The 27,803-nt window shown below is 36.8% G+C and overlaps 2 protein-coding genes across 2 annotated transcripts; both read left to right on the top strand.

The window, feature by feature from the left end:
* The first annotated feature begins 62 nt into the window (after window positions 1-62).
* LOC145786978 (double-stranded RNA-binding protein Staufen homolog 2-like) lies at window positions 63-3,941 on the top strand. Its single transcript, XM_082598728.1, has 2 exons — window positions 63-1,017; window positions 1,063-3,941. Exons 1-2 carry the CDS (start codon window positions 105-107, stop codon window positions 1,602-1,604), a joined length of 1,455 nt encoding a protein of 484 aa, XP_082454854.1. The 5' UTR covers window positions 63-104; the 3' UTR covers window positions 1,605-3,941.
* On the top strand, window positions 2,134-27,345 carry LOC145786975 (BTB/POZ domain-containing protein KCTD3-like). Its single transcript, XM_082598726.1, has 15 exons — window positions 2,134-6,132; window positions 13,381-13,434; window positions 14,263-14,308; window positions 15,236-15,368; window positions 15,942-16,118; window positions 16,649-16,770; window positions 16,971-17,133; window positions 17,847-18,065; window positions 18,673-18,789; window positions 19,260-19,433; window positions 19,901-20,029; window positions 20,631-20,754; window positions 24,467-24,657; window positions 25,193-25,415; window positions 25,831-27,345. The coding sequence occupies exons 1-15, from the start codon at window positions 6,074-6,076 to the stop codon at window positions 26,150-26,152; spliced, it is 2,253 nt and encodes a 750-aa protein (XP_082454852.1). The 5' UTR covers window positions 2,134-6,073; the 3' UTR covers window positions 26,153-27,345.
* The last annotated feature ends 458 nt before the right edge of the window (window positions 27,346-27,803 follow it).

The following is a 27,803-nucleotide window of genomic DNA, read 5'->3' as shown; positions in this document are numbered from 1 at the left end:
ATTTCATCACATGTTGAATCAAAAATTTTGCTAAACTTTCTTTTCATGTTTAGATAGTTTATTTCATTGAAAGTGTTCACAGCACATGTCAAAGCGGTACTAATATGGAAATGTATGTTAAAGCACCTGAGAAAAATATTGGTGACGTTTACAAAACCCCAACATGGCTTATTAATCAGCTTGCTAATTACAACAAACTAAAGCATGATTATAGGTTGGAAAAAGAAGAGGGTTATCATAAAACTAAAAAATTTACAATGTCTTTACACATGGGCGATGAAGTTTGGGTTGGATCAGGAAGCACAAAGAAAGAAGCAAAACGCATTGCAGCAGAAATAGCTCTTAAAAATACATCATTGCCTCCTGTGCCAGATGCAAAAAATAAAAAACTATCTGTTGTTAATCAAAATGCCCTTACTGCCACAGTAAGACTAAATGGAATGGCTATGGCACTTGGCAAGCAAGTTATTTATACTGTGATAGCAAAAAAGTATGGTCCAAAGCCACTGAACACAAATATTCACTTGAATACACAACAATTACTTGGGCCTCCTTATGTATCACAAGACGCACGACAACATCATAATCCTAATCACTTTGCTAACATGATGGGAATAATACCTCAACCATGGCATATTAATACTGGAAATTCTATGAACACAATGAAGAGTGTTCATAACACTTCTCATTACAAGTATTACGAAGGTCCTTGTCGCTTTACTGTCTGTGTAACTGTCGGAGAAGATAAGTTTTTTGGAGAAGGTTCCACACAACAAGCTGCTCGTCATGATGCTGCAGGACATGCTATAGTATTCTTACAAAATCAACCTCCAGCTCCAAGACCAGTTGCACCTCAGAACGGGAATCAGAGTGCCTATCGTAAATCTTTTGTGAGTATTTTATATGAAGAATCATTACCAAGAAACATGAGCGTTGTATTTAAGTTGATTGACGAAAGAGGACCACCACATTTGAAACAATACACTCTTGAAGTTACTGTTGGATTTTTTATAGATGGTGTATTGGATAAACAGAAACCTTATTACCAAGCAACTGCTTCAGAATCTTGTAAAAAGGCAGCAAAACAAAGTGCTGCAGCTCTTGTACTTGAAAAGATGTCAGAATTACCGCCACGTGTAAAAGGAAAACGTCAAGAGAAAAAAAATTCTGAAATCACGGCAACACATGATAAAACGCCACCTCATATGCATCCCGTAAGTCGTTTGCTGCAAGTTTCACAAGCTCAGAAAATTGAAGAACCCAAATATTTGCTAATCGAACAAGACCAAGAAACAACTGGCCCTGAAAATAGATATGCAATTAAGTGCACTTTGCAAGATAAAACTATTACTGCTTATGGAAAAACAAAAAAGGATGCAAAACTCAATGCAGCTAATGAAATGCTTAATTGCATTGGGTACCTACCTAACTTATCCCGAGTTGTTCCTAATTTAGATATGATTCCACAAAAAACAAGCATGAAGCAAAATGCAGATAACCAAAACCACAATACTGCTATTAAACATTCTCAAGTACAATTCTCCAACAATCAAATTACAAATCAAAGACCACAAGAACATTTTGTGCCAGTTAGCTTCCAATGACTTCATGATAGACTAAGTGATTGAGGTGTTGGTATACCCTGGATTGAAACATTCTGTAGTTGACAGGTTGAAATTATACGTTGAACAAGCCAAGGTTGCGAGAAACTTTGAATGGATTTTGATTGCTTGTTTTAGTTCTTAGTTTGTTATGTGCAGAGAGGATAGTTGCATGACATACAACCACAACAGCAATTCAATACTGTGAACTGGGTATTTTTTGACACCAAATGTTATGTGTCATCTTGTGTTATACCGGAATTAAATTGGGAAGAAAAATAGTATTTGCATAAATGATTGAAATTGCTTGGAGTTTCTGTTATTTCTGTGCAACTTTGAATGAATGTCAAAACTGTTCATTTTACAATCACTGAAAATTTTTCTCAACTGTATCATACCTTCAAAATTGCCATAATTTCTTAAGCAGCTTTAAAGAGGAGTTTACTATGGTTTTCAGCTGGTCATACATATCATGAAGTGAAATGAAACAAAAATATTTTATACTTTGCAAAATTTTTTGTTCCGTTTTATATTAAAAATCTTACAATGCATATTTAATAATTCTGCCTTGAGCCTCAATACTGCCTGATTATTAGGTAAAAAAGTTTTGACTTACTGGCAATTAGTGTAAGAAAACCACTAAGTTTATAATGTGATAAAAGGCTTCTCACATAAAACACGACAAATTCTAAATGTTTTTAGTTCTCTTCAATTTCAAACAACACTCTAATATGATGTCATTAAAAGGGCAAGGATGAAAGATATGTAGGTCAGCTTGCTCTGACAAAACAGATTTGATTAATGCAAAATCAATCACTAAACTTTTTCCAGATATCCACAGATTTCAAATATTTATGCAATACTGTTAATTATAAAGGATGATAATTTGCAAAGAGCTACATTTTTCTTTCCAGTGCTACTAACTACGCTACAATACTGATACAAAATGATTTTGTCAACTAGATTTTTAAAGGGGATAACAACTAATAAGCTTTGAACAGCGTAGAGGTTCTTGGAATATATATCAGAAATTTGAGAACTATATATATACTGATTTAATTAATCTTCACTAGCGTGTATTTTCTGTGCCTTGTATAAACTGCCTGGTTGTGACAGAAAGGTGCAAGGAGTCCTTTACATACATTCTGTTTTATTTGCAATTTCCATCTTAGGTTTGTGTAACTACTTAAACAAAAAATTTTTAACATTATGTGTCACTGAATATTGCTTACAATCTAAGGTAATTTTTATGAATTCATGTTTTTTGTAATATTTCAATAAGACAAGTATGACAATCATAGAAAGGGCGTAGGGTTGAAAAATAGTGAATGCTGGGTATCTATGTTACAATAAAACAAAACTTACTTTTCACTATGAAGCTAGCTCTCTGCCAAAGCCACAAACTTGTCTAAATGTAATACAAGCAAGTTGTTTTTGTTGAGTTGACATTGCATTGTACAAAAACTGTGAATGAATTGGACAATGCACATTGATTGGTCTCACTATCTCTTGACAGTACTCAGCGGTAAATTTTTTATAAAACTAATTGTGCATTAGTGTGTATTCTCACAGTCACAGCTAACAAATTATTTCCTTTTCACATTGATTTAATGTCTGCAGTCATTGAATAATTGTAAAATAGAGAGATCTTTGACTGATTTTTAAAAGGTGCTGCTGCTGACTTAACATGAAATATGTTTTATACTTTAAAATAACGTCTTGCTGGGTTAATGATATGTTGTACACTAACTTTTTAATTTATATAATACACTCATATTGTCCTTCAGAAATAACCTCGCAGGCCAGTAATTTGTTACATTTTATGTTGTGCATTATACCTAGCTGTTTATTACGTGATCACAATATTTTCAAATGACTGCATGAAGGCAGTTTTCAGTCAATTATGTTTTAGTGCGGTCAGCAATTATAAATGACAAAGTTTGGAAACACAAACAAGTCTCACATGCATTGAAGCACCATTACATCGTGGAATTAAATGACATACATTCCATGGTTTTGTAGATTATTCTGAAATGCTTAATTATAAACACTTTCAATTTAGTTTGCAAAAACTTTCGTCACAAATGTGTTTGTTGTTTGTTCTGACTTTCATCACATCAACATCGTGCAGCCATTGTTGCATGTGTATTTGTGTCTTAAGAAGGATCTGAACCTACATATCTATGAAGGCCTCTAAGCCTCTTCTTGATGGCCAAACTCTTGCTCTGTGCAGCCAAAATGGAAAATTCGTTAGAAATTTGTTAATTATTGTCGTATTTTTGCGTTCCCTTGGGTAAGAATATTTGGAGTTGTGTTTAAATACACTGCTTCCCAAGTGCATGTAGAGCTGGTCTCTTGAGGTTTTTCAGATTGATGCTCATACTTTTTGTGAAAAGTTTATCAGCAATATTTCTCGTCGACGTGTGAGACACTTTGGCTTGTTTGTGAAAAAAGGTCGCAAGTGAAGAGAAAAAAAATTACGTCTAAATGCGAGCGGAGAAAGAAGTTTGAAACATGAAGAGAAATAGAGAAAAAGGCTAAAACACTGTCTGCAGATGTTGAATCAATGTAAAAATGATGAATTTGTTGTCTGGGAATGGAGTGGAGTAATGTTGGCTTGTGGAAGTCGGCTACCAAAAATTGGCCTACTGGCCCAGTAGTTTTGGAGGCCATTTAACGACTTCTCGACAGCCATATCCGCCAAGAGCTTAGAGGCTTGCTATGTCCCCGCGTATGGGAACTCACTGAAACGGGCCATTCCGCCGCCTATGCTGCACATGGCCTAAAACAATTTTGTTTGTAGAAATTGGGGTAAAATCTTTTAATTTTGTACAGTGTGTTTTTTAAGTTTGCATGCATATTACTCTTTTTTTATTCTCTGTCCACTGTTTTAGTTGTGCAGTGCGATTCAAATCTGCAGTGGTACAAACTTTCATTGCATAAGCTACATGCAGTATGCTGCGTCAAATGTGAAATGACCAGAACGATTGTAATTTGAAACAGGCAACAACAGGCGTTGGACTGCTCACATAATCTGCTTTCAACAGAATGAACTTATTTGAAAAATTTTCCTCCTTTAAATTATGAATGTTTATAACGTACAGTAGGTTTTCAGTTTTAGGAGTATCAATAACATGAACTCGTTTTGCATAGTACTACACCTTCAATCTATCTAGTTGTTTTATGAATTGATTTTTAACTTCTTTTGCCAAGGAAATTTTTATTAACCATCACATATCAAGCTAAACCACCTTATACCTCATTGTCTTGCAAACAGCAGCCACTGAATGCAAGTCATAATTCTTGCCAACAGCTTATTGATGATTGGTATTGAGTTTTGAACCTTTTCAATGCATTTTGACATTGTCTGTCGTGACCATTCGGTATTTTGTGTTTTAATGAATTTTTGACATCACGTAACTAGGGTGGTCAGTGGTCATGGGATAGAAATGCTCGAGAATAGGACAGAGTTGAAAAATCATTTTCAGCTAAAGATTCATATTTTACATGCAGTGTACCTTTCATTCTGTAATTACTTGTTTTAGTTGCGATAGACAATTGTTACAACAAAAGTTCTTTTCATCATTTGAAATGTTTTGGTCTATAAAAATTAATTTGAAGTTATAATTTTTACATTGAAACTGATTATATTAAAGCTCACTTATAATGCTGGTATTTTGCAGTTTATAATTTTGCAAGCTTTGTAGTTCAGCATGTCGCACAAACAAGCAGTACAAATTCTTGAAAGAATGTCAATAACAAATTAATTTTTCATATTGTGCTCTACAAGAAATTGCGTACAGTATCTTGGGCTTTTTACTTGTTACCTCTGCCCAACTTTGTGAAGCTATGTGTACCTCTCTGGAAATGGGCAGTACCGGTACTGAAAAAACAGGCGTACTGTTTCCTTGACAAGTAATTTAGTAGAAACCACTCTTTGATTTTATATTGTGTCAAACATACAATGCATACATTTATCTTACAAATTTTACAGGTGAGCCAAGTTTAACTGTGTTTTTTACTCTTCTTACAAACGTCTTTGCGCAACCCTACCCGTTAGGTTGAAACGTAAGCATCAACTATACATTTTTCTGTCGTATTATATGTCCAGTGTCCACCCATCTGCAGAAATAATTTAGCAACGGTTTAAGTGTACCTTTCACAACTGCTGACTTAAATGATAAAAATACTTCACCAAACTTTTTTGCAAAACTTTGAGCAGAACCTTGGAAGAATTGCAAATTGACTTATTCACTGAATGTGCTTGTTGTGTTTATCTGTGGTTAATCTCATCTGATTTTCTGATTTAATTTTTTTCACTGGCCTAATTTTTGTATGCCAATAATTGTGAGCCAAGCCGATGACATTGATGTATCGTTTGTTTGTAATTTGTCAAATGCTGTACAGAGATGCAGCCATTATTTTACAGATTTAAAATAAAAATTATGTGAGCAATTCTATATAAATCTACAATGTCACATGGACATGAAGGAATTGGAACACTTATCAACCTTAACGTTGGTGGCAAGAGGTAGGAATACAAGAAATTTGTTTATATATAAATTGATTGCTCTGTAACAGTTGTTGTTTGGTCATTCTATTATAATACAGTCACACTGTGTAACCCATCCTCTCAGAATTTCTTCATTTTTTAATATGTTAGAGCTACTGGGAAAAGATGAAGATTGACATTAACGCTGTCAAAATCCATCAAGCGGTTTTCAAGATATCGACAGTTACATTTTTGCCACTAGAGGCGCTGTTTTTGCATCACAAAAACAAAAATGGCTTATAATTCTTATTTTATAAGATATTATACAGAAATAATGAAAATAAATCAAATATAGTTATTACTATTTGAAGCCTTTACAAATTGTTTCACCTAACGGATCATCAGAAGGTCTGAAAAAACATGTAAACAGTAAAGAATCGATAATTATGAAAAGATATTAAATATTACAACTGTAATTTAATCTGCCAAAAAAAATCTATAAACCTGTACTTCCTGATGAGATATTAAAACTGTAATTTAATCTGCAAAAAAAACCTCTAAACCTGAATTCCTGAAAAGATATTAAATATTATAACCGTAATCCAAACTGCAGAAAAAACTCCAGAATTACTAAGGAAAGCCTCCATCCTCCACGAAAAAGTAAGTTTCAATCAATTTGTCCCAATGGAAACCAAGCAACATGATGGCAACATCTATGACATCACAAAGAAGCAAAATGCTCTTGTGATGATCGGCAAAACCTGTAGTAATCTGATCAGAATGAATAAAAATTGTTTTTAAACCTGTAAAAATTAAATGAGATTTATAACCTGTAAAAATCAAATGAAATTTAATTTTTTCAAAATTATACCCTGTAAAAATCCCAAGGAATTGTAAAAATCCCAAGGAACACAATTCCTTGGGATTTTTACAGGGTATAATTTTGAAAAAATTAAATTTCATTTGATTTTTACAGGTTATAAATCTCATTTAATTTTTACAGGTTTAAAAACAATTTTTATTCATTCTGATCAGATTACTACAGGTTTTGCCGATCATCACAAGAGCATTTTGCTTCTTTGTGATGTCATAGATGTTGCCATCATGTTGCTTGGTTTCCATTGGGACAAATTGATTGAAACTTACTTTTTCGTGGAGGATGGAGGCTTTCCTTAGTAATTCTGGAGTTTTTTCTGCAGTTTGGATTACGGTTATAATATTTAATATCTTTTCAGGAATTCAGGTTTAGAGGTTTTTTTTGCAGATTAAATTACAGTTTTAATATCTCATCAGGAAGTACAGGTTTATAGATTTTTTTTGGCAGATTAAATTACAGTTGTAATATTTAATATCTTTTCATAATTATCGATTCTTTACTGTTTACATGTTTTTTCAGACCTTCTGATGATCCGTTAGGTGAAACAATTTGTAAAGGCTTCAAATAGTAATAACTATATTTGATTTAATTCGCTCTGCTTTGCCTTTTTGCTTGGCATTGAGCACTTTTTGTAGTATTAATAGTTTTCATTGTTTTAAAATAATGAAAATATGTATTCTTATAGTTTTTGGGGCAAGGAATTTAAATATGTTATTACATTTGTGAAAAAAGCAAAGGGAAACACTTTATTTTATTGAACAAAAGTTTTGGGGTGCTTCATTTCAATGCCCCATATCTCAAATCTGCAAAAAGATTTTTTCCCCCAACCAATGCTAAACTGTCAAGAAAAGCTACCTGCTTCATGTGCAAAAGTATGATAAATACGTTTTGATTCAAACTTCTGCAATTGACAAAAATGTTTCATTGCTACATTCACAATGTTTTCAATCAATAGACTTGAAGTGTAATACATGATCACATTTTATTCTATTTGAATAAGGCACTAATGATGCTCTACAGTAGCAGAGCGAAATGCATATGCCATAAATAGGGCTCTGCTGATTCTCCATGCACTTTTAATAAAAAATACATGATCACACAGCATATGCAATATGCATTATGATGTCAATCATAGTAAATGCTCTGGAGTAACAAGATATCCAGGCTATCTGTTTTATGTGTAAAAGTAAGATAAATGTAGTTTGTTGCAAAATTTTGCAATTGTCATGAAAAAAAACGATATTAGACAAACAACATTTTATGGGTACTTCAAAATACACTTCTACACAGTACACACTAGTTAGTGATGCTATCTATGATTTGATATGTAGATTGAATGTAGAGCATATACAAAACTGCAATATATCAGGATTAAAAAGTGCCAGTAATAAGTCAAGGAGAAACCGAAATAATGAGTGCAAGATTTTGCAGAGTTGATCGGTTTAAACTGGGGCGGTTTAAACCGCCCGGTTAAAACCTGGTTTAAACCGGGCAGTTTTGACTACCTATTACTGGTCAAAACCCCTTTAGTGTATGAATCAAGTTGCTTTTCAATTGAATTAAAAATATTACCCTCCATGTTTAGTAATGATGTTCAACTATATTTTGTTTTGATCAACAATAACCTAAATGCTGGATTTGGAACAAAAAATATTCAATTTCTCTGTTTATTTTTGATATTTCAATCAGTTGGTATTTTACTTATTGATATCTCAATTGCGTGGCTCTTTTAATTATCGAGAAAATTCAAATTCTAAAAATAAGTTTCTGATGAACCAAAAAATGCTTGGTAGAACGATGAACCATTTGCACAGCCAACTGAAGTACAAGAATTTATTCCAACATTGTTTTTTTTATGAAAAACATTTGCCATCAATTTTGCCATAAAATTTGCGCAACATTTGCCCTCCCGTTGCGTAGCACATAAGACGTAGCACGACATGTAATTAAAGTAGTAGTCTTAACGCTGTTTGATGTCTTGTTTTTGGCGGTGCTGAAACAAGAGAAAAATCCAAGATAAATATAATCTTTCGTACGAATTTTACAGGCAGCCATCTGTGACTGCCTGACAGGTCGGTATTGGCGGCCATTAATGAAAGTTCAGGCGGCCATGGCCGCAGCTATTTTGAGGCCTGCATATCAAAATAGTCACAACTGCTTTTATATTTCCTAAATAGCCCATAGTCCAGGTAGCCGACCATTCACTACATAAAAATATTATTCTGGGTTTTGACCGGTTTAAACCTTGTTTTCACCGGTTAAAACCAGGGTTAAACCGCTTAGTGGTCAAAACCAGTTTTGACCACTTAGAGATCTACACTGATTCGATAGTTTAACAAAGATTTCTCGCTAATTAGTACAGTGGCAGCCAACCCTCAAATAAAGAGAGGGCACTCAATGATGATGAATAGAAAATTACAGCTTCCACTAAGATAAAAACGCAAACTCTGCATCAGTAATTTGATAAACACGTCCAGTTCTGCTGATGCTCAGTGCAGCAACTTTTGATATAACTTTTGTCTTAGGAACATATAAAATATCATCATGTTTGGGCCATTGAAACGTTTGACGTGGCCCACTGGGATGCATGAACTTGACTAAAAGTTCTTCATCAGCTGCTGTATCATCCAAGATAATACCAATCCACCATGCCTGGTCGTATTTCGCTGCAACATACTCCTCAACATTGAAGTTTTCAGTTTGCTGATGGCCATAGGCGTCGATTTTTTCTTAGAAGAGGGGAATTCTGGGTGGGCGAGAGTTTTCAAATAGATTTCATTGAATGTGTATGTTCGCAAACTCGCAATGGGTAGTCTTTCTCACAAAGACTGCGTTTAGCGTCGCTGCAGCAATTAAGCTATAATAGGTTTGATGTTTGCTTTCCTGCTCCTTGCGATCTTGTTAGCGCTGCTAAACTAAACAAACTTCTTTTAGGTTTTCCTTTGCGACCTAAAAAGCGTGTGACTCGTGCCTTGTTTAAAGTGGCGCCTTCGGATTTGCCGCATTTTGATTTATAAAAAGCAGTGTTGTACGCGTCAATGAAATAAATTGACGGTGTCAGCCCGAATTGCCTAAAAACTTTACGGCTAAAGTGCTGCGTCAGCTCTCAAAGAAATTGACGGCGTCAGCGCTAATTTCTAGCGCTATTTTTTCCAAGTGAAAACATGCGTTCCACAGCAGCGCTGGATGGTGTATTTCAAAAACAAGTCTTGAAAACGTTTACTCGGAAAGGTAGCCTATCACTGTTCCAAGCGTGCTGTGATGGCTTAGCATATATACATTTTTTAACGAGGTCCACTGCACCAGCATCGCTCTTTTCAGGGGCATAGAACAAATAAAGTATCTTCAACCTCCGCGATGACATTCATTGATTTTTCGCTTTCTCTCACTGGTCCCTCGTTCTCGATAGCCTACTGCTCACGATATGAGTGACCAACATTTGGCGAACTTCTTCCGCTTGTATTCTAGGTAACCATTCCAACCAACGCGAAAGCGGGTAATTCGGATGAGTCGCACTGGCCAGAATACATTGTGAAACGAGATTTTCCATGAAAACAAAAAATGACGCATAGCGCGTGACGCTTAAAATCGGCAAAATATTTGACGGCGCTATCACTTCCGTCAATTAAAAAATAAACTGACGGCGCTAGCCTCAGCGTCAACGTACAACACTAGTAAAAAGCAAAGATTTGTAAAAAGCGATTGTTTCAGTACGTCTTTAGTTTGTATCGGATATTTTATTGTCATGTTCATTATGATGTCATATTCATATTCCCATACGCTGACCGGAACTGAAGTTTGACTGTGACGTAACGAAAGTGAGACCATTCGGAGAAAAGATCAAACGTAGCTTTCTCTCACTAGGAATTGCCAGCTTGTGGCAGTTGCCGTAGCAACAACAATGCAGTGAGTACTACATTTTTTTCAACGCAGCGTTTTTGCGGAATTGCTTTGTTCTGTCGGATACCTAGCGAGAGACATAGCGTAAAACAAGAAGTTGCGCTGCAGTTGGTTGGATAATTCAGCATTTAACAAAAACGGAAATAGCCTAATTGTAACGAACACTTCATAAGTGTCATGAAAACAGGTTGGGCGAAACATATTTTGCCCACCCTCGTTTCACGGCAGGATGGGCGTCGCCCACCCGGCCCACCCTATTTCGACGCCTATGCTGATGGCTATCAAAAAATTTGAAACAACCTGCAAACAAATGATCCTCTGCTGTGAATTTAAACCTGATGCTTGCAATACATTATGAGGAAAATAAATGATAGCTTCTGGTGCCTGGTATTGTGTGGCCTTGAATAATGTATCTTTTATTTGAAGCCAGTCGAATATCAATGAGCTTTTCTTTGGATAAAAAATAAAAACTGATTGAATGTGCATAGCTGATTTGCAATAACTGTAAGCATCTTTCGCTGTCAGAATTTGATTTTGGCATGGCTGAGCTAAACTTTTGTGGAAAAGTTTTCGCTTAATTGCCCCACCAAGTCCATCACAAGAAGTCTTGTCATGACTTGTAACGAAGAAATTTCAATTTGCAGAAAATCCAAAGACCTGTTGATGATAGGTCAGACTTGAAAAAGTTTTGAAGTTTTTTGTATTGCCCAGCACACCCATCTGAAAAGTACATACTCGATGGGTTGAATGAATGGATAGTTTTGTTTCAAATAGTGAGTCAATTCTTCTTGCATTGCAAACACAAAACTTGTATTACGATTCAGGTCATCAGAAAAGAAGGCCATGCTCTGTTGAATATAAGATGAAGTAGATACTGTAGAGCATCATTAGTGCCTTAATTCAAGTAGAATAAAATGTGATCATGTATTACACTTCAAGTCTATTGATTGAAAACATTGTGAATATAGCAATGAAACATTTTTGTCAATTGCAAAAGTTTGAATCAAAACGTATTTATCATACTTTTGCACATGAAGCAGGTAGCTTTTCTTGACAGTTTAGCATTGGTTGGGGGAAAAAATCTTTTTGCAGATTTGAGATATGGGGCATTGAAATGAAGCACCCCAAAACTTTTGTTCAATAAAATAAAGTGTTTCCCTTTGCTTTTTTCACAAATGTAATAACATATTTGAATTCCTTGCCCCAAAAACTATAAGAATACATATTTTCATTATTTCTGTATCTTATAAAATAAGAATTATAAGCCATTTTTGTTTTTGTGATGCAAAAACAGCGCCTCTAGTGGCAAAAATGTAACTGTCGATATCTTGAAAACCGCTTGATGAATTTTGACAGCGTAAATGCCAATCTTCATCTTTTCCCAGTAGCTCTAACATATTAAAAAATGAAGAAATTCTGAGAGGATGGGTTACAAAATCTCAAAATTTTGACTGTATTATAATAGAATGACCCCTGATGCTTATAGCAAATGTAACTGTGTTTTTATGTGACATATCTGAAAATATTGATGCACTATGTTTCAAAATTTCAGAAACTAAAGTAAATAGTTCAGTGCATGTATGGATACTTGGACTTTTAATGTTTGCTGTTGAAATTCAATGCCATAAGCCTAGTTTTCACATTTTTACCTCCATTCTTTTTGTTTTGATTGACCAAACGGTGCAACCATTTTTCTCCAAATTTACTTGGTTATTCAAATCCATGTCAATTGTATTATACATATTAGTATAAAAATAACCAATAACCATTCTCTGGTTACACAATACACATCCAATGCAACAGTTGTACAGTCCAAGCCAATGGAGTAGCAAAGCTTAAAAGTGCTAACCCGTTGTTTTTCCGGGTCTGCTACTATTCGGTGAGTCCGATTCGGTGAGTCTGATTCGGTGAGTTCCTAACCTCTAACCCTAAAACGGCAATGATAATTAGGCTACGGTACCCGCTAATTTAAAAAAAAAGTTGAAAAAATCCCCCGTTAAGGAATCGGACTCACCGAAACGGGCCCTTCCGTGTTTTTCCGTAAGCCTAATTGCCAAGGTTTTGAAATTGTTGTGCTTGTACAATGTATTGGTGATAATATTTAAAATTGATTGAAGATCGTGTTGAATTGATCTAATATGTTGCTTATCTTCATTGAAGAAAATTCTTAAGAAAAGGTCATTTTTGTATCAAGATTTTTTTTCTCTTGCGTTTACCCTGTCAACAATGACTTTTTTTTGTTTGAGGTTTATGGATCATGGATCAAAAACGAAATTCACACATCGTTTTATTGAAATATCATATTTTTCACAATGTCGGTATACCACAGATTGATATGCATGTTCAATTTCTCAAAACTCCACTCACCACACAGAAGCAAAGTTTTATGACTCACATTTTGAGAATAACTTAGCTTGTAATCAAGCTATATTGTGATCAATTGGCTTGATTTTAAGCAAAAGTTGCCAAAACATGTATGTAAACTTTGTAAAGGATTGTTTTCTAATCAGGTTTTCAACCTCAAAAGAAACTCTAACATGGATATCCGACACTTTCTTCTCAAGGTAAGAATACATACTTCTAATGTCTCTTCTAATATTTTATGTTAATTTCCGCGTTGATTCCAACTTCATCTCATTACAATGTTGTATGATCATTTTTTAATAAGAAAGTTTCTACAATGTTCTTTTGTGACTCCTCATGTTATTACTGCACTAGTGTTAACAAAATGCATGGTGATTATCTCTTTTAAGTTGCTTTCATAACGTTGATTTCTTGGCACCGTTAAACCATAAACAGTCGTGAAAGGTATGATAAGTACGATTTCTAGAAAGGTTTTTGTGAAGTTATAATGAATTATATGGTTCAATTTTCATCTTGTCGTGATTTATGTCTCTATAAACTGGGTCTGCTACTATTCGGTGAGTCCGATTCGGTGAGAGCCTTTTTCGGTGAGAGCCCTATTCGGTGATTTTTTTGAATTTTTTTTTGAAAATTATCGGGTACCGTAGCCTAATTAAAACCCAAAACCCCCCAAAAAAAACCAAACCCCCAAAAACCCAACCCCCCAAAAACCCAAAACCCCAACCCCCAAAAACCCCAACCCCCCAAAAACCCAAACCCCAAAAAAACCCAAACCCCAAAAAACCCCAAACCCCAAAAAACCCCAAACCCCCAAAAAAACCAAAAGCCCCCAAACCCCTATCTTCTATCTCCTATCCCCTAACCCTATAACGGCAATGATAATTAGGCTACGGCGCGCAATAATTTAAAAAAAAAACTCACCGAATAGGGCTCTCACCGAAAAAGGCTCTCACCGAATAGGGAACTCACCGAATCGGGCCATTCCGCTATAAACTGGATAAACAATATTATGTTGTCTTATTTTCCAGCTTGTTGAGTGGGCGAATATCTTCAAGTTGTGATGAACAGGGAGCTGTAAGTCATGAAGTCAATATTAGTGTTGAATCAAATAATTATTGTTCGCATCTTCTGCTGTGTCTTCATTTAAATGTTTATTCAGTTTTGTATTTAATCTCGGCAGTCTAATTCGTTTATGCGCTCAGGTCAATGATGACTTTATTCATAAGAAATAGAGCACTCATTGTTTACAAACATTTAAACTAAGTAAGTGGAATCTAAGCAATCTCAATTCACAATATCAACCTTTAAATTCTTGTCCAAAATTTCTTTCCGATGAAACTACTTGTGAGATTATGTCATTTGAGAACATGTTGTATTGTTACTAAAAACGATGCTAGCTGGTTTTAGGAAGATGATGAGACATGGGTAGCACAGTGCAGAAGCTAGCATTTAGGCTCATTGACTACTAAGAACAGCTAATAGTGTGCAGCGTTCTTATGCTTCTCAGATTGTAATTGTAAAAAACAAGCGGTCTACGACTACATGCCGCGGTCGGAACGATGCGAACACGAATGATGTTCTCTCGTCTTTCATGCCTTGCGGCCTAGAGATGGCGTCATTCGGACCGCGGGGTAAAGTCGTGTATCCAAGAACATTGTCGGAATCTGTATCATACTGAAAAAGCCTCTTTAGAAACTTTATCCTGGCAGTTTCGCATACTTGTTGACTTTGAACCGGTGATGCAGGGCTGCCCGGTTACCAAAATTGACAAAGTAAAGTTTCCTCTTGTTGTCGCAGTGTTGTGTGTGAATTTTTCCATCTAATAGGTTCCACTGAACGGAAAGCAGTTCTTGAAAATGAAATGCGTTGCTCAAGCGCACACTACGAAAGCCGAACCAGCGCATTGCTTGATTTTGCGGTTTCTTCGCACACAAACTTGGGCGCTTAACCAACTAAGCTATCAAGCTTGGCAACTGGGCAACTTCTTTGCTTTGGTTACAGATTTTTATTGATCGAGATCCAAAACTATTTCGTCACATCTTAAATTTTTTGAGGACAAAAGAAGTGGACGTAGATAATGTGAACATAAAAGCTCTCAAAAGAGAAGCTGAATATTTTGGAATCCACCCGTTAGGTTGGTCTTAAATTTTAATGATTTTATCATTGATTCTCAACCGTATCTCCCACACCCACATACGGCTGTTAACTATTTTTGTTTGTACTTTCTCAATTCTACCGTGAAAATTACTGACTAGACTACTTTTACTGACATTATTGAGTATTTAACACCTCGTTTCGGTTCACTGACACAATTTAAATACAAGTTCAAGTTATATGTTATTTTACTGGACTTTTTTTTAACTGTTTGCTTGTGTCTTTTTTGCTCAAAATTGTGATGTTTTTTTTTAAAGTATCGTTAAGTGTACTTAAGTAAGAATCATTCGTATAACTCCGTGTACAGTTTTGGTTTTTTACAAGAACCTCCACGTGGTCCGTCCTCGCAAGTACCAACTTGGAAAGCTAAACTTGCTACAACTGTCACTATAAAATTATCATAACTGGCTCATCTCATAATTTCTGTCATATATGCACATTTTTAACTATTTCTGCTCTTTACAATTGTCTTGAGCCATCTGCACTACGAGAACAGACTGTCATCTCCATGCTTTCAAATTTATTTATTGTCTTCATTTTTTGCATGTTCTAGTATCTCGCCTTACTGTTTGTGAGGAGCTCGATCGTTCGACATGTGGAAATGTCCTATTTCACGGAATGCTTCGAAGACCTGCGTTGCCTCAGAAGCCAACCAACGATAATCCTAAAAATGTTGAAAGTAGCCAAGCATCTTGCTCTGCCAGCCAAGTTCAATTACCACCAACTTCAGGTATGATTTGACCAGTCTTTTTATACCGTATCTGTAGGATGAAGGGAAAGCTGTCTGGTATCTACGCTGTACATTAAGCAAAGCAACATGTGAGGATTAAAGATTTGAAGGTATTTGCACTACAGTTTTCACTCTTTTTGCTTACTTATGAAGGGTTACTCCGCTTACGCGAATATAGTTCAGTTGACACTTGCGAAGAATGCGAGTTTTTTATTTCAATCGAACAATATGATGAGAATGATAACTTGGTGACATTTTCGGGAAACTTTTCTCCTGTTGTAGTTTTTATTTTGTATAATAAAGCACGCACAGACCACCAAACGTACCTTTATGTTACTGTAAAAAAGCTACGTGAGTCATAGCTTTGGACATTTGCTTTAAATTTCAAAAAACACAAAGTGAGGCGCAGATACCCACTGAACTCGGCTTCAAATTTCCTACCGCTGCTGTTCAAAGCATGAAACCTCTGTTTCCACCCTATTTTCTCAGCTTCGTTAACGTATTTCTGAGTGGATACTTTCTGTTTTTAGATAAGAAACCTTCCAACAAGCACGATGTATTGTTAATAGCTGGTCATCACAACTGGCTTGCTGTTGCGTATGCGCATTGCATTATGTGTTATAAAGTGAAGGAAAGTTGTGGTTGGCAGCAGGTACTGTCGTTGTAGAATGTAACAAAGCTTGCTGAAACCTATTTGTACTGAATGAAGTTGAAATTTAATTTGTCACAAATGAGTCTCATTGTATTTAAATTGACTAATCCAACAGATTAAATAAATTTTGATAAAATAATTATATTCGGCGCCAGTGAGCTTGCTTATTTCATATACAGTATAACGTTTATTTCTTTTAGGTTTTTACCAGCCCATACCTTCCTAACAAAGTAAGGCGGGTGGCAATAAATGCCAAGGTTCAAGGAATGGCTCCTGACTCAAAAACTAGAATGGTGGCCGTAGCCTTTTCTTCAAGTATTAGCCTTTGGAGCTTCCAGGATGAGGCTACTTCTACTGAAATAGGTACATAATTAAAACACGCATTTGTTCAAATCACATGGTATTTCAGTGTTTATATGCGTACTTAATACTACTTATAGGATAAAAAGTTACCTCCACGTCATAATACGTGTATTTAGGTTCTTTTGATGAAGCCAAAAATTTGTACTCCCACAATTTTTTTATTTTGTTGTCACAATTTGTTCTATGAATGCGATACCTTTGGGGTTTTAACACCTCAAAACACGCATGCGCTCTCCGGTTAACTTAGTAAGCAACCAGCATGCAGTATTTTGTTGAAAGCATACAACAAGTGGAAGCAGATAGAGCAAAAAATCACACCCTCTTAGTTGAAACCCAACACATTACCGCACTGCTGTATTACACTCACTGCTGACGTTGACCCAATGATGTCAAATGTGTAGTAAAACGACTTATTTATCCCCAAAAGTAATTTTTATCTAATCAAAAATAAAGAGGGCATAATTTAGATAACTCATGTTCACTAAACGTTTCGAAAACTAAACTGTTTTCATTTTTGTTATTAAATAAATAAAAAGTTATTAAATGAGTCTGTTTTGGGCTATTTATTTTTTGGTTAGATTGCACACTGCACAGGCGTTCTAACCACTTTGTTTCTTACTTTTTTATGTTTCAGGAAAATTAACAATTATATTTCTGTGTATTTCACTGACAATATATCAAGTTTTTCAACACAATTCTCACTCCACCACCAGGTACATTTGACATGTCAGCACGTATCGAAGCGCTTTTCTTCATCGGCAGCCAACTGGTGTCAACTGGTAGAAGACACAACGGACACGGGAGTCGAGTAGGTGTTTGGAACGCTGTATCCCAGCATTGGCAGACACAGGATGTTGCATCCATCACGAGTTATGACTCAGCTGGTTCTTTTCTGCTTCTCGGCGGAGACACTGGATCCATTCATTATATAGGTATTTTTTCGCCAACTTATGCACTAGTAACAATTAATTTCAAATATTTTGGTTTTTTTTCTTTCTCATGTATGAGGTTTAACTGATGCCAGAAACTCTTAAACAAATTGCCTAAGTTTTTTTTACAACTCGCAGTTACTTCAATACCGTATGTTGGAAAAACTAAACTATGCTGTTGTTGACAACTTTCAAATGAATGGACTTTGGTATTAAACTCTACGTCGTCCTACGTGTCACAACCTACACGACTTCTGATACAACAAGCGCTGAACATGCAAAATCCATCAACGCTTGCGCGTTCTGCGGTGCCCGAAAGTATTCGCTTTTGCCGAATCATATTGTAAGGGAATCGGATAAATGTTCTGTTTTTGTCGCCAGCGCGCTTCCGAGAAAGCATTCACTCTGCCACAGCCCCTCCCGAAAAAATTAAGTTTTTTTCAGTTGATGTTATTTGTATGTTTTTTTCTTTGTTGCTCACGAAGCAGAACAAACTTATTCGTAATATAGAACGGTGCCTTACAGCACTACAGCACTCGGACGGTACTTTCAGAATGGAATTGACATGTTTTAAGTGTGTCATGCTTACAAAGCCCGTACTGGTTTTCAGATATGCAGAAGTTTCCTTTGAGAATGGCTGACAATGATCTGCTGATCACAGAGTTGTATAGAGACCCTTCGAATGCAATCATCACTGCATTGAGCGTTTTTCTCACGCCGAAAAATAGTAAGTGATACAGTTTGTGGTGTATACTGAAGAGTTGAGAGTTGTGACAAGAAATTGAATTCTTACGCAAGAGCTCCCTGTTGCCAAATGGTCCTCGGAAGTCGGATTTATAGCACACATACCGAGATTCAGTTCATTATTTGTATGGTAAAATTAGCTCAAAAGTAACCTACAGCTACTCGAAATATTCACAAAGACTATGTTTATCAACTAATTCTCAGACTAGCAACTTGTAGATTTTGACTGCTATCAAGCGTAGCAGATCAGCGTTCAGTCGAATTTGAACCTTGTAGGTTGACATGGCCTGTGTATAAAGGTCTCCATGTTTGAAACAAATCTTTCTCGATCATTTTTTATGAAAATATCCGCAGCACTTCAATTGCTATCTCCTGACGTGTGACTCATAGAATCTTTCTATTTTAAACACATCTTCACTTGTTGGTTGGCTTCAGTTACTGTATTTTCTTCAGGCGCTACGGTAGGCAATTGGATAGAAGTCGCGTATGGAACAGCAACTGGGGCAGTATGCGTCATCGTGCAACATCCAGAACTCGTCGGCCAAGGCATGCAACTTTTTCAAACCTTCACTGTGCATAGGAATCCCGTCTATAAAGTGATGCTTTCAGAGAAAAACCTTGTTTCAGGTAAATACCAAATCTCTTCCTTTTTTCGATTTTGTAGTTTTTACTGGTTAAACAAAAGGCCTAGGACCTAGGTTGGTAGTTTCCAAGCTTGGGATTGATTCTTGAGTTAAGTGCTCACTTGCTATTCTTAAACTGTTATTGTTCATTCTGTCATTAGAATTTAGAAAAGTTTGAAGGAAGAATGATACAAGCCATGACTCGGTTGTTAAGAGTTTAATACAATTTTGGTACAATACTGATCAAGCCAGGCGCATGACGGAAACACGTGCTAATCGTTGTCAATTCTTGCTAGAGTCTTCGACTATTTCTGGCATCGACCGTTTTTTAGTTGACCAAGCTGTCATTGCTGATGAGCCTGCCTCGTGGACGTAGCCGCCTTTTTGTTTGAAAAATTAATCACCAGATTTCATCATTTTGCAAAATTTGGTCATTTGCTCATGTCCTTGTTTTGGTAACGAATATTTCAGTTTGTTCGGACAATAACCACGTGAGAGCGTGGAAGGTGACCCGATTTCGGGGGATGATTTCGACCCAACCCGGCTCCACCCCGCTTGCATCCTTCAAGATCCTAGCTCTTGATCCTCTTCATCAGTCTGGTAAGCCAAATGAGACAACCTTCAGATCAGAAAGCACCACTTTGCTCTGAGCAGCGAAAGCGACACGTAGTTCATTCAGGCATTCCCAGATATCGAATTGGCCCTTTTTTGAGTCAATGTAAAATGTGCTGATTTGTTGCTGGCTGGAATTAGCTCTATATTGAGTTACAGCGCTTTGATAGATAATCTACTTTGATGCACTGCAAACGCATGCACACCACAGGGCTTAACAGTTTAACACTCTTTTAATGTGAGGACAAAAAGAAGTCGAAGGTTTTCGATTTCCGTGCAACCTCCCCATAAACATTGGTCGTGAAATACACGTAAAATTCTGAGCAAACTCGTGTAATACACGTATATTTCTCGTGTTTTTACGAGCCAATGTTTATGGGGCTATACCAAAAAATCTTATTTATATTGTTTTGTATAAAGTTAAGTGAAACATCCAAACAGTCTTCGCTCCCTTGCTTGAAGGACTTACAGATTAGCACAACTCCGCATCGAAAAGTTTAAACTAAATTTGACAAACTGTAAGTCACTTACACCTGTGTGGCTATAACTTAAAAAAATTTCAGTCAGTAAACGATCATTTTCTTTGAAGGAGACAACAGTAGCGGAAACAACATTGGTCCTCATGGTGAACGAGAAGAAGTCCAAGTCTTCATCCAGAAACTCTTCCCATTATGCGACCAGCTGTATATCCGGGCCTCTTCCAACGGGGACAGGTTCTTGAGCGGCAACAGACCATGTTCTTTAATTTTTTCTGCTCTTTGTTACATAACTGATGCGCCACATGATTCTCCTTGCACATATGTCCTCTAGGTGTGAGCAGGGGCAGCAGTTAAGCACTTTGAAGTATTTACTAAAAACTTAAGGATGTTTCATTTTTTCACGATTTTTGAAATCAAAAATGCTTGGGGTCTAATCAGATCGGATTTTGGCCACAAACAGCCGATCCAAAATATTTTTTTGATTGGACGACTTTTAGAGGGTGCGCGGCCCCCCCAAAGTTTGAAAATTTGAAGCGTGGGAAAATTTGCAGGAAATATGCGATATCTCGGTAACGGAAAGTGATAGGAAGACGTGTAAGGTGTCAACTTGTGCAGAATGGCCAACTTCCTATCTGCGTTTAATACATTTTGCTACCCTATCTGCAACGAAAAAAAAGTTAATTGCAAAAAACTGTTTTTTTTCATATTTTTGATGTTTTGTTCTGCAGAAGCAAAACCCTTGGAACCAGTAACTACAGTGATTACAAGTTATAGAGAGCAACAAACATGTGCTATGGCATAGGGTACAAGTGTGCATCGAATTTTACACAACAATGGGCTTCTTTTCACGATTGGCTTAGAACAGGGGTCACCAAACTATGGCCCGCGGGCCAGAACCGACCCGCGAACTGATTTCATCCGGCCCGCCACGTGCTGTGGAAATAACAGCTGCACTGCAACTGTTTTTTATCGTTTTTTTTTTATCATTGTTTTTATCATTAGGCCACCACAAATGGGGACAGCCTAGGTCAAATTTGGAAAGATGTAAATGTTTTTTCAAGAGCACGATGACCTGTAGCCTACTGTATCACAGCAGAGGATAACTTTTCCAGCAACCTTTCGATTTTCATCACAACTTTGCTATTCCACCGCTGACTTTGTTATTTATTGTGCTCAATGCAAGTCAATGGAGATTCAAAATAGTTGTATATCTTTTTGCAATTTGCATCCGGCCCGCAGCTGTTAATCTCGCAGCAATCCGGCCCTCAGAGAAAAAAGTTTGGTGACCCCAGGCTTAGAAAACCGTCATCTCCTATCGCACAGTGTCTCTCACACGTAAACGTTTCAGCATAAGCTACCAACACAGAGTAATTAAACAAAACAGTTGACATTGACGTGGCTGTGCAAATCAAAGAGTCATACACCATGTGAACGGTGAACACCAGCGTTTTTGATCTGAAAACCATTCAATTTTGCTTCTGAGGTGGAGAGCAGCTATGGGTGTGATTTGGACATCAATGTTGTTCCTGGCAATGAGATTTTCTAAGTTACATTTTGTAATCCACTTAATTTTGTTGAGTAGTGCGCCTTCTTGCATTGCACCTGGACCCTTGCTTTTTCCTTCAACCTCAGCAATTACTTGAGACAAGTAAATTTCATTTACATGGAAAATGTATTTAATGTCCAATATTCTCGATGATGTAATCAGTCACTCGTTTATTAACACCACTTTTTTTGCCCGTGTTCAATCTCGCTGTATCACTCATGATCGAGTATACTTTGGAAAGATTTTCACCACATGCACCAATAATCGCATTAAAGACAGTTTCACTATTAACAGAAATTTCCTTGAAAAAAGACTTTACTCCGATAACTCTTGCCATAGTTTTGTTCTTTGCTTGATCATACGTTTGAGCCAAAAACACATAACGATCCATACCATTCACATTTCGACCATCATAATGAAGCTGCAGAAAATTGGAAGCAGAGATGTCATCATCACATTCTTCTAAACACAGCTTTCTTGTTTTCCCCTTACATCTATACACGGTAGTCGGTGAGGCAGCAATATCGTCACCAGCACATGCAAGCAACTGGTCAGATTGTTGGCGAATAGAAGTGTTTCGCCGGTCAGCTAACATACAACTTAAAGAACTTACGGCAATTTTTCGTTTTTTTGTGTACATCTTGCCACCTGTTACTGCTTTCTTGGCGAAATCAGGATCAAGAATTAAGCTTCGTGTCTCATCTTCCGAAGACTCACTGCTGGAAACGGTTATATCAGGTGTAATCATATATGCAGGTCTTCGCCTTAGCTTCTCCTGTGCTACCAGGCTGGAAGTTTCTGAGCTGGTTGAATAAGAGCAAGATGGTTCATCTTCACTTGGTAACTTTTGCTGGTAAGAACTCTGATGACTCAATCTATTTTTTACCCTAGTAAAAGATCTGTCGCGAGATGCAGTAATAAACATCTTTCTGGCTGACCTTTGATCTTGCAAAAACTCAACCTCCTCTTCTGGGATACGGTGCATCCATTGACAGCTACAAGAAAGTCTGCCGTTGTAAAACTTCACCTGTGATGGAATGGCACATTTACACTTGCAGATATCAAACAGCTCATGGAGTACACCTTCTGTCGCTCCCGTCTGTGGCTGTTTTCTTTTCTTGATTGCCTTAAATTTGTTAATGAGCAGTTTTAACCTGGTCTCAACTCGAATGATGCTTATCACCGGAAGGCTGGCCCTAACCCAAACATGAACTATATCATTTATCAACTGTCCCTTGACATCAGCAAAACATGGAGGCTTCTTAAAGAACTTGGGGTTCGTTTCACTGCATTGCTTGCATAAAAAATTGTAGTGGTGAAGACTGAAGAACGCTTATGTTTGTGGGTAATACATTCCCTGGCAGCTTTTCAAATTTCTGCAATGTCTCACTGGCGTCAAGTCTTGTTTCTGGCATAATAGCAATTGAACTAACTACTTCTGGGTACAAATAGCCAATACTTAAATCTTAACACTTGCAATGACAATCCGTGGTAAATTAAAACCGCAGATGGCGAATGACATCGACTCAATCTGCAACGAGAGCTTCTCAAAACAACCCTATACATTACAAATCTTCTTACTACAAACTCGAACAAGAATGTAGTTCTGAAAACTTAAAAAGCACAGTATAATATTCTACAAGTCGTCCACCTGCATTGTTAAGTCATTCATAGTACATTTAACAAAACCTGTTGTTCGTAAAAAATGTCATTTGTCATCACTGCAATTACTGGAAGGGTTTTGCTTCTGTAGAACTGTGAAGAAAACATCAAAAATATGAAAAAAACAGTTTTTTGCAATTAACTTTTTTTTCGTTGCAGATAGGGTAGCAAAATTTATTAAGCGCAGATAGGAAGTTGGCCATTCCGAACAAGTTGACACCTTGCCCGTCTTCCTATCTCCTTCCGTTACCGAGATATCGCATATTTCCTGCAAATTTTCCCACGCTTCAAATTTTCAAACTTTGGGGGGGCCGCGCACCCTCTAAAAGTCGTCCGATCGAAAAAATATTTTGGATCGGCTGTTTGTGGCCAAAATCCGATCTGATTAGACCCCAAGCATTTTCAATTTCAAAAATCGTGAAAAAATGAAACATCCTACAGTATATATAGTTCATTATGGATTTAGTGCTCGAAAAGAGAATTTTCCGATGTTTGAACGAAAAAAAGTTTTCATTTTCTTTTAGATGAATCTTTTAAGGGAGCAACTAAAGCAGTGTTTCTTTCAATTGGTTGGGGAAATTTGCTTACATTAATTCTGTGGAAGTATCACTAATTTTGGTGTAATTAATATGTTCATTCACAAACTTCTTCCCCCCGACAAAATAATCACAAAAAATCATTTAACTTCAAAAGAAAGTAGTCGACAATTTCCGATCAACATCTCATCCTTGTCTTCAGAATTGCTGAAATCAAATCCGTGGACGGATCATCCATATCCTGTTTCTGTTTGCACGAGTGTGAGGCTTCATCTCGGATGGGATCTCGGCCCCGACGGTACCTGTTCACAGGCCACGCCAACGGTACCATCCAGATGTGGGACATGACGACGGCTTTGGATTTGTGTGGACCCAGAGTTGAGCGCGATAAAGGTATTGCAAGCACTCACTAAGCTATTCCAGGCACCAAAATCCGTCATTTTTACATTAACTCAACGTTTGTAGACGTCGAATTAATGTAAAAATGACTGATTTTGCTGTCTGGGATATTGCTACACTAATATTTATAAGCTATGTGTCCCTAAATTAGCTATGTTGTTTTGCAAGCAATTAGTGCTGTCATTGCATTTATAAACTGTCACGTATTTTGATGTGGGATGCGCATTGTCTTCGCGCACGCAACGTCAGCGTCGCAATTGAAGCTGTAGAGACTGAATGAAAAATCGTCAAGGGAACAAGGCCTAAAAAGAAAGTAGTTTTGAAAAACTAAAATTCCGCGAATTAAGGCTTTATCAATTTCCCTTCATTAAACACTTTCATTCTTCTAATTCTCACTGGTTATTATTGTAACCTCTCTTTTCAATGTCCGACACAATTGTGTTGTTACCTGAGTATAGTGCGTCGACAATTCGAAAGGTTATTTTATTATACTTCACCATCTTTAATATTTTCCTGATCTTTTTCCCAGTACCAAACAGTCCAACCAAGAATGAAGTTTTAAGGCTCCTGGAGCAATGTGATCTCCTAGTGTCTCCAAGGCATGCACCAACATGCACATCCAATATGTCCTCAGAGGAAATGTCGGACTTCTTTAAAACCATGTTACTGAGGAGCTCGAACCAAAGCCTGGCAAGTATTGACAGCCTGGAAAGGGTTGCCATTTGCTCAGCTGGAAAAATCGAGGCTGAAAGGTAAGAGCGTTCAATGTTTATTGAGTTTTTCTAATTGTTTCAGGCTTTTTGCAGTTTGTTGCGGTAGTTTGTTGATTTTGGACTTGATTCAGCTTAAATCGAGAGGTTGGACCACTATGTTGACATTTTAATATTTTTAGAACATTGTTGCTATGTTAAGTGTATTTCTTTAATATCGTGAGTAAGATTTTCCTAAAACTTTTTTGTTTAAATTAATCAAAGAAACGGTTTCGATGAAAAAAACTTCGTTTTGATTTCTCTTCAAGTGCTTTTTTTATGTTGTTTGTTTATAAAATTTAAAGGTTACCTTACATTTCTGAAATGTAGAAAGTTGAACCAGTCAGGCCGCAGAATCATTCTAACTTGCAGTTATTTATTTCTGAAAATAAAATCAATTTTCATCAAACCTTTGCAGATGCTGGTGTGATGACGGTCCCAAGTTTTCTCGGCCGACTTTGTCGAAATCGTTTAACGAAAAAAAGACATCTTGGCCGCCATCTTCGCCGCAATGTCAACACAAGCGCGGCCAGAGCGAAAGTTCTGCGCTTTGGTTTCGAGAATATTCGCCGCAGCTGAGAGCTCGTCATCAGCACTCTCAGTCCGCTGACACGCCCACAACTCCACCCTCTTCTCCGCAACGCGCTTACGCACCAGGCAACGTTTTCACGCAATCCGCGTCCACGTCGCGTCAGCCAGCCTCTCGAAGTTCAAGCGCAGCCAGCAGCACTAGCGTATGATAAATTGAATCGCCTTTCTGTGCCTTATTATTTGTTTCTTTAATCAGTTTGTACTGTACACTACTATATGCTGCTATTACTTTTGCAACGAACGCTCATAGAAAATCTGTTAACACCATGTGCGATTTACTTCAAAAGCTAAATGAAAAGCAACATCTTGTCAACAGACGTGACATTATTTTAGCATTGCTAAACGCCTGCCAGAAAGCGTTACCTTTGCTTAACACGTATGCACAGTTGCACACTTCTTTCAGCAAAATGACAGTATTTGTATCCACTCGAACACAAAGTACCCATTTAGCAAAAGTAGCTCATTTTACATGGCTTCAACGTCTAGTGACGCTGAAACGATGTAAAATGAGCTACTTTTACTAAATGGGTACCAGTTTACAAACACGTAAAAGACCAAGAATCGTCTTGGATATCAACATCAATATTTCGTCGTTTCACTATTATTTGACTCAGTGCTGAGAAACAGAGACACCTGTGGTCGCACCACGCTACATTTCAAACCTTTAAACAACGTTGTAACACCATTTGCCATCTTGAATCTTATGCAGATATCCTTACAAAAATATACTATTTGTTTCTCGAGTTTTATTTCATAAACAACGATCGCTATTTCTAATCATTTATAAATTCTAAATCATTTATAAATTCTAAAGTTGCCTTTGAGTTATGTTGTTCAATAGTTCCTTATCTTGATGTACTTGGTTCACAAATGCAGAAGTTTTGAACCAAGTACATCAAGATAAGGAACTATTGAACAACATAACTCAAAGGCAACTCAAATTTCTCGGTCACATTATCAGAAAGGAAGATTTCGAAAATCTCTGTCTAAGCGGCCGCCTTCTCGGGAAACGTGCTCGTGGCAGACAAAGAACAACATTTATATCCAATTTCAATACATCAATCAGCCAACCAAGAACACTTTGGGACACTGCGCGACAAAGGGAACACTGGAAAAATTTACGAACTGAGCATCTAGTTCATCAAAGGCCGCATCGGCTATGATACTGTTGATGATGATGATAAATTCTAACTGGTAACCTAACAAGTTACTTTTCCACAATAATCAAGTGTCTATCCACTCTTTCGTGCATCAGTTGTTTAATATTCTTTATTATGTGTTTACTGTTTATATCTATTTGTTGCATATCGCCGGACCTTCAATAAAAGGTTAATATTCTTCATTAGCATTGTGACTTCAAAAAATGTAGGTTGTTGTGACCAATAGGCCTAATATAGACCTCGTAACTCTCCAGTGGAGAGAGCTACTTTAGCAACGCCGTTACTTTTGTGATAGCGGAGGCGAATTTTTTTCCTACGAACTTTTTGTTCTCATGGAGTTTGTATTTATACCGTGTGAATGCAAGCATTTTTCGTTGTCGTGTTTGGGTCAGTGGTTTCGTCTTTTGCGTTATGTTCGTGAGGACATCGGTTCGACGCCCATCGAAGTCAATTTATTTTTCTTTACATTAATTTTTGCGGTGCACAAAAGCTTTTCAAAAAAGGTAAGGTTAGGGTTAATTCTTAATCAATTCGGAATACCTTACTTTTAGACTAAGGTAGCCTACCTGCAGCTAATAAGGCCCGCTAGTTTTCAAACCTCAATATGTTTCTAAATATTCAATTTATTTTTCTTTGTCGG

Source organism: Aplidium turbinatum, chromosome 17 (assembly GCF_918807975.1).
Source record: "Aplidium turbinatum chromosome 17, kaAplTurb1.1, whole genome shotgun sequence".
NCBI classification, from domain to species: Eukaryota; Metazoa; Chordata; class Ascidiacea; order Aplousobranchia; family Polyclinidae; genus Aplidium; species Aplidium turbinatum.
This window is presented reverse-complemented; position numbering and strand designations above follow the sequence as displayed.

What these genes read in the sequence shown, in the direction of transcription:
- LOC145786978 (XM_082598728.1), top strand. Translation starts at nt 105, where the DNA reads ATGGAAATGTATGTTAAAGCACCTGAGAAAAATATTGGTGACGTTTAC. An exon ending in TGTTGGATTTTTTATAGATG is followed by an intron (nt 1,018 to 1,062) that starts GTGTATTGGATA and finishes CAACTGCTTCAG; the next exon opens with AATCTTGTAAAAAGGCAGCA.
- LOC145786975 (XM_082598726.1), top strand. Translation starts at nt 6,074, where the DNA reads ATGTCACATGGACATGAAGGAATTGGAACACTTATCAACCTTAACGTT. An exon ending in GCCTCTTCCAACGGGGACAG is followed by an intron (nt 20,755 to 24,466) that starts GTTCTTGAGCGG and finishes CCTTGTCTTCAG; the next exon opens with AATTGCTGAAATCAAATCCG. An exon ending in GGAAAAATCGAGGCTGAAAG is followed by an intron (nt 25,416 to 25,830) that starts GTAAGAGCGTTC and finishes AAACCTTTGCAG; the next exon opens with ATGCTGGTGTGATGACGGTC.